We start from the raw sequence: 13,672 nt of genomic DNA on the forward strand, positions 1-13,672 counted from the left end.
CATCGTTTGGAATGGGGCACTTATGTTCTGATTTACAATGGGAATGTGTACGACAGTAATGCCTTATCGGAAGATACGCGCAGCTATTATCAGATCGGCCTAGCGGTCAGAGAGGGGATCCAAGTACGTTTTAAACACACGTGTGTTGAGGCGGCGACCACAGGCCTAACCCCCCCCCCCGCCATTATTAAAGACCAATTAAAAGGAAGCCCGCACCCCTTGCTATTTTGCATCGTAAACAAAGGCTGCAAGGAAAATGGGAGAGAGATCCATTATCAAACTGACGGCTTCTTACACCGCACCCACCTCTCTCAACCCCCCAACCCCCTATTAACACACATGGACCATGCAACCCAAGAGCACTTTAACACACCGCGACGCCTGTCCCCAACCCGACAAGGGCCTTCCTGGGAAATAATTAGATACTAACTAAAACTAAAAAAAACATCAAATATCCAGGCTACACTGGCCTACATAATCTAACTTGACTTTGACCTCTCTAATTTTACTTGTCATTTAGGCCGTTACATCATCTTACCAGTTGTTATGGTGAACAAGGGTACGTGACATACATGCTTTAAATGAGCTAATCAGGGGACACATTAGACAGGCCTACTCATTTGCTCAGCATGGCATTTTAATGCCATAGATTTAATCCTGATGAATAAAAGCAAACAAAATGCAAATCAACATCTACCTTCAAAGAAGTGAACCTAAGTGAACCTATTCAGCACCCTAAAAAGAGTAGTCTAATTTCATTTCACCTTAAATGATTCAATCCATGAGTCGAGGGATTAAGAGTATAAATGTCATTATTTGGCTTTGGTTAGTAATCCAAAGTGAAAGGACTGCGAAAATCAGCATTCCCTTATTAAATGCTCTGTGGCTGTGGTGGAAAGCCTGCAACAACATTATAGATTATTGGTCACTAAGTAGCCTATAGCTAATTTCTAAACCTGTTGCACCACTAAACCAAGGGATTTGTTGTGCCACCACCCCCTTAATGGAATGGTCTGACCCAGACCATTCCATTAAGGGTTGGGGTTATGGGGGTGGCACAACACATCTCATAAGACATGACATTGAAACATTAATTCATTGCTTTGCAAGTTCTGTTCAATCCTTTTTTTATTTTTAATTTCCATGCCACAATCGATAAAAAAACTTTTCCTTTATCATGTGTCACATTGAACCAAACTAACATATCGTAACAAAATATTATAAAAATACAAAGTTTGTGCCGTCCAGACCTCTCATGAGAATCAGACGTCCGCTGGCGGTGATCAAACGACACCAGGTCAAGTCAGTTATCAAAATAAATTATAAAAGATCTACCAGTGGTGACCAATACACAGTGATGGTTGTGACAATGCTATACAACAGAGAATAAACATATTGCACCTTGCAGAATTCAGTGGGTGGTTGCTCTTTTTAGTGAGGGAGAGCAGGTTATTGTCTTAAATAAAAACATTAAAAAACCGTGTTCATACCAATGTCAATGTGAAATAAAGCTTTAACTAAACAAGCTTAAACTATAATGCACCTATATAAAGGAATGTAAAAATCAAACCATGAAAAAAGAAATCATTAAAAATACGGGAGAAAAAGACTGGTAACAAAAAAAAAGGTACACAAAATGTCCTCAACAGTGGTTTATAAAACAACACAAACATCTGTCTGGAAGAGGTGGGTGCGTCGGGTGGAAGGCAGAGTGGGAGGTCATGTCGTAGTGTTATCGTTACATTGTACAACGTCGTCTCTGGCGACCCCAGTCACCCACCAGCCGGACAAGGCACTAGCACGGTGCGACCCTGAGAACCGTAAGCAGGAGCGGGCAAACCTATTTTTCACGGCGCTCATGGAGACCTCTGGCGGGTGTGAAAAGTGGCGCCCGGCCGCCAGAGAAAATACAGTTGTGTCAGTTTCTAAAAGAGGAGACGGCTCGGCCACCGCATTCGTTTACTGCCGTCGGGTTTTTTCATTTTTTTTTTAAATTTCCCGCCACACAAACACACACACACACACACACACACACACACACACACACACACACACACACACACACACACACACACACACACACACACACACACACACACACACACACACGCACGCCGTGCACATCAGGTGCTGCTGGGATACGGGGGAGCCGTCGCCATAGAAACGGACGGGGGCCAACGCTGCTGCCGAACAACACTGGGAATCTGGATGTGTTTATACTTCGGGGAGCAGGAAGTGGAGGAGGGAAAAAAAAAAAATAAACGAGCAATTGCTCGCTTTTGAAACCGTGGAAGCAATTTGAGCAGATCAGCTGCAGATGGCAACGCGTTTCACTCCGGGGTTGTTTCCACGGCGATGCGAATATATAGGGCCTTTGGGGGGGTGGGGGTGGGGTTCGTAGACTTGCTCAGCAGTTCATCATCGACGTCTCAGCAGCATGTGGAACTCTGGGTGAGGAGGGGCGATACGCCAGACCCCATGGGTGCTGTATTAGCATCCAATTAAAGCACACTAAATAGAACTGGGGGGGGGAGGGGGGGCTTTGAGTAGTGGCTACCTTTAGACCTGAGTTTAATTATACAGTTGTTATACAAGAGCACACAGCAAAAAACTATATTTTTAAACAGGATGTGGTACTATGGTTGGTTAACAAACTACACTAAAATATATAGAAAAAGAGATGGAATAACAAAAAAAAAAGAAAAGGAGTATCGCGAAAAAGCCGTGTCATAAATAAAAGCTACAGCACGTTTCAATGGCATCATATTCAAGTAATTTGTTCAAGTCCCTGCAACTTTGTGGTTCATGTAAACATTGGAGTCAATAACACAGACACAGAACCAACAGTTCATAAGAAGGCAGCAGCTATTCATATGTACACACCCCAGAACCAATGTCCAGGTCCCCAGGAACAGCCATAAAACCAATGTCAATAAGAAGCCATAGAACCAATGTCCATCAGTAGTTATATAACCAATATCAATCAGAAGCTACAGAACCAATATCAATCAGAAGCTATAGAACCAATGCCAACCAGAAGCTATAGAACCAATATCAATCAGTAGCCATAGAGCCAATGTCCCTCAGTAGCTATAGATCCAATGTCTAGGTCCCCATTAGTAGCCAATCACAACCTGCCATTTCAGCGAATGTCTTTCGAGTGTTTCTGGTGATACTTAACTGCAAGGTCCTGGAAGATGCGGGCGGTGGCTGACAGTACAGGCTGTCCTTTGGTGCAACAGGGAATGGGCAGAGGAAGAGGGGGCTGCAGAAGAGATTAGGTCCCAGAGAGATTCACCAAGCCGTGATGGAACACCACACGCTGGTAACTGAGGAAGGACCTTTACTGCACCCGCCTTGAGGGCTGGTGCAGCCAATCACAATCGCCCTCTATAGCTCCGCCTCTATAGCGCCATCTAAGCCGAGCGGCATTTTATTCACGTCGACAGACTGACGCATGCAGGACTTCTGTAATTCAATGAAATGGCATAGCTTCTTTGTTCCCTGGCCAGACGGCTACGGGCTCCTTTAAAGCATATAGATATTTGTGGAGAGTTGAAAAGAAATGCGTTATTTACTGGCCTGTTTCTCCCCTCCTTATTGGTTAATGCATTTTGGATTTTAAAATCAGATTTAAAGCAGCGAGATAACCGTATATAATCTAGATCATTCCATGTGTCCTCTTCCATCGGGCGAGGGGGCGCGGTCTGAGGTGGCCCTGGACCGGCTGCGCTGCACCCCCGGTCAGTGAGAACAGACGGCCGTCGTCCCACGAGGAGACTGGACGACGGCCGCGGCTCGCGCGGCCGTCGTCCAGTCTCCTCGTGGGACGACGGCCGCGGGTCGCGAGGGAGTCGGTGTGGCGTCGGAGACGCGCCCGTCGGCCCGCCGCTCACGTCAGTGTGATGACCTCCACCGGGTCCATGTTGCCGCGGGAACGCTGCTTGCGTTTGAGCCGTCGCTTGGAGAGGGAGGAGGAGGACGAGGAGGAGGACGAGGAGGAGGAGTCGGGCCAGGCGCCGCCCGGCGGCACGGTGCTGACGGAGAGGGCGCGGAGGTCGGCGAGGGGCGTGATGGCGGGCGGGAGCTGCGTGGGGTACATGGGGGTGCACTCCTGCCCGGCGGCCGGGTCCCTCTCCGTCTCCTGGCGTCACCTGTCGAAGCAGCCGGCCGTGAAGCCGGGGTGGGCGCCCAGGTAGCCCCCGCTGTACGCCATGGTGAGGCAGTGCCGGGGCTCCGCCGCCAACGCCATCTGCATGGAGATGGGCCCCTGGAGCGGCAGGGCCCGGGGCCCCGGCTGCAGGCCCGAGCCCAGGCCGGGGTAGGAGGGGAAGGCCCCGCCGGGGGTCATGGCGGGGGCGGCGGCCAGCAGGCCCATGCGGTGGCCCTGGAGGAAGTCCTGGGAGACGCTGACCACGGGGCCCAGCACGCGCGCGTCGGCGATCATCTGCAGCTGGGACAGCGAGGGCGAGTGCTGGGACAGGTGGGGGAAGCCCTCGGGCTGGTAGAGCATGGGCTGGGGCGTGGACGAGGACGAGGCGGGCCGCTGGATGGCGGAGACGGGGGACAGGTGGGCGGGCTGGGGCTGGAGCTGGAGGGAGGCCAGGCGCTGCGGGGGCGTGGACTTGGTCTTGTTGGCCTCCTTGACGTCGTTGTCGTGGGCCCTGCGACGCGCGGAGAGGTCGTTAGAACAGGGACACCAAACAACGACGACGGCCTCCGTCGGCCTGGGATCCGACACAGTGGAGCCCAGGAACAAGAATGGGTTGGAAATCTGAACGCAGGCAACGATGACAACTCAAAGACGGCAGGTTGAGTCAAAAGGGGTTTCCACGGGGGCGCTGTCACCATGAAAGAGGCTCTCTAGGCACGCATTTAAAGGACAGTGTGGTGGCAACAGCTAACCTTTAGTGCTCTGAGTGCAAGGCAACATAAGGAGCCCAAAGGGAGAAGGAAGAGGGGGGGGACTCATTACGACGGCTAGGTGTGCAAAGTGGGCAGACTACCATGGCAACAGCTTGGATGAATGCATTAATGAGAACACAGATGATGCCCTAACAACCTCCTCCTCCTACATATACTTACAAAATCAAATGTACCACCGATTACCGGCGCGTACGTAATAGTCCATTGTGTGCGGAGAACAGAACCACTCAATGGCTGCGGATGTGTCCGTTAGCGTAGTCAGATGGATGGACTTACAGTCTACACTATACACTGTTTAAGTGCAGCCCTATGAACCATCACAACACGTACACAACACGAACACAACATGTACACACAGTTATCTTAGAAGAAGTGAGCGAAAGAGGAGAGCTGGTCATAGTGTGTGCGTGTGTGAGTGAGTGAGTGAGTGAGTGAGTGAGTGAGTGAGTGAGTGAGTGAGTGAGTGAGTGACTTTGTGTGCGTATGAGCATGAGTGTGTGCGTATGAGTGTGAGTGAGTGAGTGAGTGACTGACTTTGTGTGCGTATGAGCATGAGTGAGTGAGTGAGTGAGTGTGCGTGCATATGAGCGTGAGTGAGTGAGTGATTGAGTGAGTGTCAGTGTGTGTGCGTGTGTGAGAGTGAGCGTCAGTGTATGTGCGTGTGTGAGAGTGAGTGTCAGTGTGTGTGCGTGTGTGAGAGTTACCGTGCGTGTGTGCGTATGACCGTGAGGGAGTGCCTGAGTGGGTGAGCGAGTGTCAGTGAGTGTGCGTCTCTCTTACAGCAGCATGAGCTCGATGCACTGGGTGAGGTGGTCCCAGCTGTAGCCCGTCAGCAGATGGAGGGCCGTGTTCCAGTTGGGGGAGATCTGCAGACAGATACGAGACGCAGCCACACAGGCCGCCGCCACCTGGGACGGACGGAAGCTCAGGAAGGCGTGGTCTGGGGGAGGAGGAAGAGGAGGAGGAGGAGGACAGAGTTTCCTTAGGAACAGCTCCAATGATAGACTCACAGGATGATATAGAAGATAGCAACAGTGAAACATATGAGACGCACTGCTGATTCAAAGTGTGGCCTGATGCTACTCTCGGACCTCAACGGAGAGAACGGGATTATTTGAATGACTGTTGGATATCGTTTAGCACAAATACTGGACGAAGTGAAAAGCGAAAGGGTTTCGACGCTTTTGCAGTCCACACCAGCATTTAGCTTTGGTTTGGTTAGGAGAGAAAAATAAGGCGCAACGACACGATGTTGAAAGCCGAACGCTTTAGATTTTCTATCCTCCATGTTAAATTGTCAGCCCCCATACTGTGAATGAACTCCTGGAGCACGGCCTGCAGCAGAGGGCTCCAGGATGTCCCCCCCTCAATGACGGATTACCGCATGGGCAAAGTGGGCACATGTCCAGGGCCCTGGCCAATGGGGGGGGGGGGGTTATTTAGTATTATATTATTTATATTTTATTATTTATTATTAATATTTATTTTTTTTATTTAAAAAAATTCAAAATTCATTCTTTGGTCATAATAGGATTTGAATGATTTGATTTGCAAAATAAATACATCACATTTGAAAAAAATTACGTGACGGAACGTTAATGTCGTAGTGCTTGGTCAACGGTTGATTTCACAGTGAAAATGGAGAAACGTGTGCTAAGTGGGTCGGCATGGCATAAAAGAAAGAAAGAAAAAGACACTAAAGTAATGCCCTGGTACAACAAATACCGTCCATCTCAACATTTTGACTCGTTAATTCGTTAGAGGAAGTCAGTAGGTGCTTATAAAGTCATGAAATTAACCTGACAGACTCCATGTTCTGCTGTTAAGACGAGCGGCTGGCACTATGCTCTCTCTCTCTCTCTCTCCCTCCCTCCCTCTCTCTCTCTTCCTCCCTTTCTCCCTCTCTCTCCCTCACTCCCTCTCTCTCTCACTCCCTTCCTCCCTCTCTCTCTCCCTCTCAATCCCTTCCTCCCTCTCTCTCTCCCTCTCCCTCTCCCTCTCACTCCCTCTCCCTCTCCCTCTCTCCCTCTCTCTCTCTCCAGGCTGCGTGCTGCATTATAATGTGTGTGATTGTGGATTGCATGAGTTATATGCGACCAAATTCGGTGTGCTAGTGCGTGTGTTTGCGTGTTGGTAGGGGTCCATGGCTGGTCTGTGTCCAGGGCCCGTGGTCATGTTAATCCCCCCCCCCGCTCACCTTGCAGTGACACCTCCAGGAAGTAGTGCGTGTACTTGTCCATGAAGGCCTTGGTCTTGGAGAGCGAGGAGAGGGGCCAGCCGTTGTACAGGTCGCCCTGCTGCACCGAGGCGTGGAGGTAGTAGTCGATGAAGTGGGCTGGCGTGGGCATGCACAGGTTCCAGCCGAAGGTCTCCAGCAGCAGCAGCTCCATCTTGATGAGGTCCTTCTTGTTGAGCACCAGGTTCAGGCTGCACATGAAGCCCAGCGAGTTCAGCTGCTCCAGCTTGGGCACGCGGTCCTCCTTCTCCTCAAACTTACCTGGAGAGACACAGGTGTGTCAATGGTAAATAGACTGTAGATATATATAGACATCTATCTATCTATCTAGATCTATCTATCTATCTTTATATCTATAGCGCTTATCTACCCAGTGGCCACTCAAAGCTCTGTACATTATTGCCTAACACTTGCCCATTCATGCACACCTTCACAGCGGTGTCGACCATGCAAGCTCGTCGGGAGCATTTAGGGTGAGGTGCCTCGCTCAGGAACACCTCGACACCCCAAGCCGGGGATCGAACCAGCAACCTTCCGGTTACTAGCCAACCCGCTCTACGTCCCCCACCCAGTACAAAGAGCGGGAAGGTAAAGGCCAGCTCAATTCAGTTAACGTGTTACGCGTTTTCCAAATGATCCCATTCCCTAAACAGAGGAATCCAAGCTCAGACAAGCAAGACAAAATCAGGCTCAATATACGGCTCGTCAATCTCTGGTGAGCAGATTGAGAAGAACAGCAATTAATCTACATTCCTGGAGTGGCGGACTTTGGGTAATTACTGCGGTTGCATCCTGGCTGGCTCCATCTGTAACCGAGCGACTTTAAACGTTGATCAATACAGAAAGGTCAGTGAAACCTTAGGGCTGGTTAGCAGGCCCTTTGTGCTGTGTGTGCTTCTGGATACCCAGGCTATTAGTATGGCTGTGTGTGTGAGCTGTCTTCTCAAGGTTAAAGCGGGGGCTTTCTCTTCAAAGGCTTCCCCGGCCAGCTGTATGTTGATAGAATACCTACCCTTAGATTAGGAAAACATAACCATAGGCTTGTAGCGTAAACCGTGGCTCTGCGCGCTGTGAAGCCGGGAAAATTATGATTCATTTCCAGCGCTTTCTGCGTGCAGTGCTTCATTACATCACCCTGCGGATCCTTTGATCCAAAGCGCTTTCCAATAAACAACGCTGCTTTACCGATGTAGGTTAAACAACAAAAGGGTTAGGGTTAGGGTTACCCAGGGCTGGAGCGTACAGGCAGTCTGACTCCCTTCACAGACGACACATGTTGACCCCAGCCCAAAGAGCAGAACATGTGCTTCTGCTGAGACGGGCTGCTCTGGAATTGGCCGCAGTGCCATCGGTCACTGCTTCCTGCCTCAGCAATTAAGTAGATGTTTACACACACACCATCTGGTCATGAAACCACCGGGCCTAGAGCACCGCGTCCTAGCTAGCAACGGCTCACGGGGGGGGGGGGGCACTTGACTGTCGCACACAACTGCTCCCGACACCCCTCAAAACAAAGCCAATCAACCTGATCTCCCACCCACCAACCCGACGATCAGCCACGCAGCGCTCTCTCGTTCTCGGGGGGCCCCACGGCGGCGCACCGCGGCTGCGCGAACCCCTCCCCGCTCCCGAAAAGACATTCTCCGTTTCCATGGCAACAGCCCCCCGGGGCCCCAGAGGGCCCCGTGCAGCCAATGAATGGCGGCCGTTCTGCCTTTAATCCCCCCCCCCCCCCCCCATACTTTAAGATGGAGCGGGGGAGTCGGGTTACGTGGGCGCAGGGGGCAGGTGACGGAGCGGCTTCAGGTCTTCACCGTGCACGGGTACGATCAACCCGAGTGTTCCTGTGGTTTCTTTCAAGCCACGGGTTGTTAAAAAAAATGCACCTCAATAGGAGGAATGCACATTTCAGAGGGAACGATGTTCCTGTTTCTTCCGTCATGGCTCACCTTTTCACATGCACATAATCAGCCATTACCCTACTCTGAAATGTGCAAAGTATCAAGTGATCAGGGACCTATACACAACCGTGCCCTAGGGGAACAAATGCGTCGCTCACAATCACTTAAGCAAATACGTGGACCGGCTTTGTGAGACCAACCGCCGAAACAACGCGACTAGGGGTGGGTTCTGCTCCGAGAGCGAGATCACATGGCGTCCGAAGTGCAGAGGAACGCACTGCTGACGGTCACAGCCTTGAAACCAGCTTTCCCGAGCTGCCCTGTTGTAAACCTGCTGGGTTTCTACCTTTGGCTTCGTGTCTCGTGCTCAGGATCTCACGCGTACCCATCTAGGTATAGGGGGGAGGGGGTCCACTTCCAGCGTGACTTTTACTGCTGATAATTTGCTTAACCATAAAGCAGGAAGGGGGAGAGAGAGGGAGGGAGAGAGGGTGGGGGTGTCAGTAGCCCAAACAGCCAGAGGGGCAATTAGCACACAGGCAGTAATGGTGTCTCCACACCAGAACAGGAAACCCTTGGACAGAAGAGGTGAAGAGGGCTATTTCCCCCCCCTACCCTGGGCTCTGTCCACACATGCCCCGTATCCTCTGGGCCTGGGTCCGCCTGTAGACCACTAGGCACACACAGACGCCCCCGTAAACCCAGCTCACCGTTACCCCCCCCCGCTGCTCTTTGATCTGCAGGGATGACTCCTCACTTTATTACTGGCCCCTCGTGAGACAAAGGAGCGAGCAGATCCACTGATACCCCCCGAAGGCCACCCCTCAGAGGTGTGACTGAGTGGTACGGCCCACGGAGCTCTTCCCCAGAGCAGATCCCAGTGTTCCGGGTTTCTCTGCCCAACCAAGCGCAGGGGACAGGGGGGTTGCATTCCTCCGCTACCTGGAATGCAGGTTGCCAGACGCTCCGGAGAGCAGCCGGCGTGACGATAGGGGTCCGGCATGCTCCCTGAGCTCAGGGTTCAGGAACGCCGCCTGCGTTCAGGAACGCCGCGTGCGTTCATGAACGCCGCCTGCGTTCAGGAAGGCCGCCTGCGTTCAGGAACGTTGCCTGCGTTCAGGAACGCCGCCTGCGCTCAGGAACGCCGCCTGCGCTCTCACGGCAGGGCTGCACGTCTGCAATCGAACGAGAGCCAGCTGGTTTCGGACGACAACGACGAGAGAGCGAGAAAACGAGAGGGGGGGGGGTCGGTTGAACCGTCAGGGCGGGGTTAGAGGTCGGGGGTCGTGGAGAGGTGAGAGTGGGACGGAGGGGCTCACGCCCAGGTGTGCTGCTGCTGGTTGGGGGTGTAACCCGAGAGCAGCTCTCTCACGCGGGTTACTGTGTCAGCGGCTGTGTGTTCAGCGGGGCCGTTTGGTTCTGCCTAATCTCCCGCTGGCTCCGATAACAACAACAACAATAATGAAACCAGCCAGCAGCTTAAAAAACAATGCAAGATGCCAGCGTTCAGGGCAAAACGTCCGTACAGCCCCCATTCCATTAGCAATCCTCCCTCCTCTGTAATCCAAGCCCTATTTTTAGATTGTGAGTATGAAAATAAAATCGTACGGACGGACGTTTTACTCCCCGCCTTCGAACCTCTTTTAATGTGGCGGCTCGTCTCTGGTGTGTCTCTACTGGTGTGAGTCTCTACTGGTGTGTGCCTCTACTGGGGTGTGTCTCTACTGATGTCTCTACTGGGGTGTGTCTCTACTGGTGTGTCTCTATACTGGTGCGTCTCTACTGGTGCGTCACTCCTGGGGTGTCTCTACTGGTGTGTCTCTATACTGGTGCGTCTCTATACTGGTGCGTCTCTACTGGTGCGTCTCTCCTGGGGTGTCTCTCCTGGGGTGTCTCTACTGGTGTGTGTCTCTAAACACTGGTGTGTCTCTAAACACTGGTGTGTCTCTACTGGTGCGTCTCTACTGGTGCGTCTCTCCTGGTGTGTCTCTACTGGTGTGTCTCTACTGGTGTGTCTCTATGCACTGGGGTGTCTCTACTGGGGTGTCTCTACTGGGGTGTCTCTACTGGTGTGTCTCTACTGGTGTGTCTCTATGCACTGGGGTGTCTCTACTGGGGTGTCTCTACTGGAGTGTCTCTACTGGGGTGTCTCTACTGGTGTGTCTCTATGCACTGGGGTGTCTCTACTGGGGTGTCTCTACTGGGGTGTGTCTCTACTGGTGTATCTCTACTGGGGTGTGTCTCTACTGGGGTGTGTCTCTACTGGGGTGTGTCTCTACTGGTGTGGCTCTACTGGGGTGTGTCTCTACTGGTGTGTCTCTACTGGTGTGTCTCTACTGGTGTGTCTCTACTGGTGTGTCTCTACTGGTGTGTCTCTACTGGTGTGTCTCTACTGGTGTGTCTCTACTGGTGTGTCTCTATGCACTGGGGTGTCTCTACTGGGGTGTCTCTACTGGTGTGTGTCTCTACTGGTGTGTGCCTCTACTGGTGTGTGTCTCTACTGGGGTGTCTCTACTGGGGTGTGTCTCTACTGGTGTGTCTCTATACTGGTGCGTCTCTACTGGTGCGTCTCTCCTGGGGTGTCTCTACTGGTGTGTCTCTACTGGTGTGTCTCTACTGGTGTGTCTCTATACTGGTGTGTCTCTACTGGTGCGTCTCTCCTGGGGTGTCTCTACTGGTGTGTGTCTCTAAACACTGGTGTGTCTCTAAACACTGGTGTGTCTCTACTGGTGCGTCTCTACTGGTGCGTCTCTCCTGGTGCGTCTCTACTGGTGTGTCTCTACTGGTGTGTCTCTATGCACTGGGGTGTCTCTACTGGTGTGTCTCTACTGGGGTGTGTCTCTACTGGGGTGTCTCTACTGGGGTGTCTCTACTGGTGTGTCTCTACTGGTGTGTCTCTACTGGTGTGTCTCTACTGGTGTGTCTCTACTGGGGTGTCTCTAATGGGGTGTCTCTACTGGTGTGTCTCTACTGGTGTATCTCTCTACTGGTGTGTCTCTACTGGGGTGTGTCTCTACTGGTGTGTCTCTACTGGGGTGTGTCTCTACTGGGGTGTCTCTACTGGGGTGTGTCTCTACTGGTGTGTCTCTATACTGGTGCGTCTCTACTGGTGCGTCTCTCCTGGGGTGTCTCTACTGGTGTGTCTCTACTGGTGTGTCTCTATACTGGTGTGTCTCTACTGGTGCGTCTCTCCTGGGGTGTCTCTACTGGTGTGTGTCTCTAAACACTGGTGTGTCTCTAAACACTGGTGTGTCTCTACTGGTGCGTCTCTACTGGTGCGTCTCTCCTGGTGCGTCTCTACCGGTGTGTCTCTACTGGTGTGTCTCTATGCACTGGGGTGTCTCTACTGGTGTGTCTCTACTGGGGTGTGTCTCTACTGGTGTGTCTCTACTGGGGTGTCTCTACTGGTGTGTCTCTACTGGTGTGTCTCTACTGGTGTGTCTCTACTGGGGTGTCTCTAATGGGGTGTCTCTACTGGTGTGTCTCTACTGGTGTATCTCTCTACTGGTGTGTCTCTACTGGTGTGTCTCTACTGGTGTGTCTCTACTGGTGTGTCTCTATGCACTGGGGTGTCTCTATGCACTGGGGTGTCTCTACTGGGTTGTCTCTACTGGGTTGTCTCTACTGGTGTGTCTCTACTGGTGTGTCTCTACTGGGTTGTCTCTACTGGTGTGTCTCTACTGGTGTGTCTCTACTGGTGTGTCTCTACTGGTGTGTCTCTACTGGTGTGTCTCTACTGGTGTGTCTCTCCTGGTGTGTCTCTACTGGGTTGTCTCTACTGGTGTGTCTCTACTGGTGTGTCTCTACTGGTGTGTCTCTACTGGGTTGTCTCTACTGGTGTGTCTCTACTGGTGTGTCTCTACTGGTGTGTCTCTACTGGGGTGTCTCTACTGGTGTGTCTCTACTGGTGTGTCTCTACTGGTGTGTCTCTACTGGTGTGTCTCTACTGGTGTGTCTCTACTGGGGTGACATTGACCACAGCTCCCATCCCAGCCCCCCCCCCGTGTCGTCACCCCCTGGCCCCCACGGCTCACACAATGCAGGCCCAGCCTGACCTCTGACCCCCAACGCCAACGCTTGGGTGACCGGGGAGAATCTCAGGGACCCGACGCCCCTTAAGGACGAGGGGACGGGGGGGGAGACGAGGGGGGTACGCTCTCTGCCAGCGCAGAGCCAAGAGACTGCTTTGTGGAGTGGCATGGACGAGGAATGTGTGTGTGTGTGTTTGTGCGCGTGTGTGTGTGTGTGTGTGTGTGTGTGTGTGTGTGTGTGTGTGTGTGTGTGTGTGTGTGTGTGTGTGTGTGTGTGTGTGTGTGTGTGTGTGCGTGCGTGTGTCCCTGTGTGTGTGTGTGTGTCCCTTCCTCCCTCCCATACAGAGCCTCAGGGAGCGACAGCCCCGCTCAACAGTCAAACAATAACACAAATGATAAGCGTCCATACTAGAACCACCACGGCCAGGCCTCGTTGCAGTCCCACTGAATGGGTTCTAATAAGCAGATGAACGGCTGATTTGGCAGCGTCTGAAACATGCATTAGCATGCCTAATACGAAGCACGGACATGCAGTAATTGCCAGAAGAGATATAATTATTTTAATTAAGGGGTGTCTT

General features: G+C 52.1%; 1 protein-coding gene across 1 annotated transcript in view; it reads right to left on the minus strand.

Annotated features, from left to right (window-relative positions):
- Positions 1–3,848: 3,848 nt before the first annotated feature.
- ccnjl (cyclin J-like) overlaps positions 3,849–13,672 on the minus strand; it is a 17,708-nt gene continuing 7,884 nt past the window's right edge. Inside the window, exons 4-6 of the mRNA XM_079745190.1 lie at positions 7,124–7,423; positions 5,707–5,866; positions 3,849–4,664 (exon numbers count right to left, since the gene is read on the minus strand). Of these exons, the coding sequence (XP_079601316.1) occupies positions 4,151–4,664; positions 5,707–5,866; positions 7,124–7,423 (974 nt within the window). The 3' untranslated portion in view covers positions 3,849–4,150. The remainder of the gene's footprint in view (positions 4,665–5,706; positions 5,867–7,123; positions 7,424–13,672) is intronic.

The sequence above is a fragment of the Pollachius pollachius genome (genome assembly GCF_949987615.1).
Source record: "Pollachius pollachius genome assembly, chromosome: 10".
Lineage (NCBI taxonomy): Eukaryota > Metazoa > Chordata > Actinopteri > Gadiformes > Gadidae > Pollachius > Pollachius pollachius.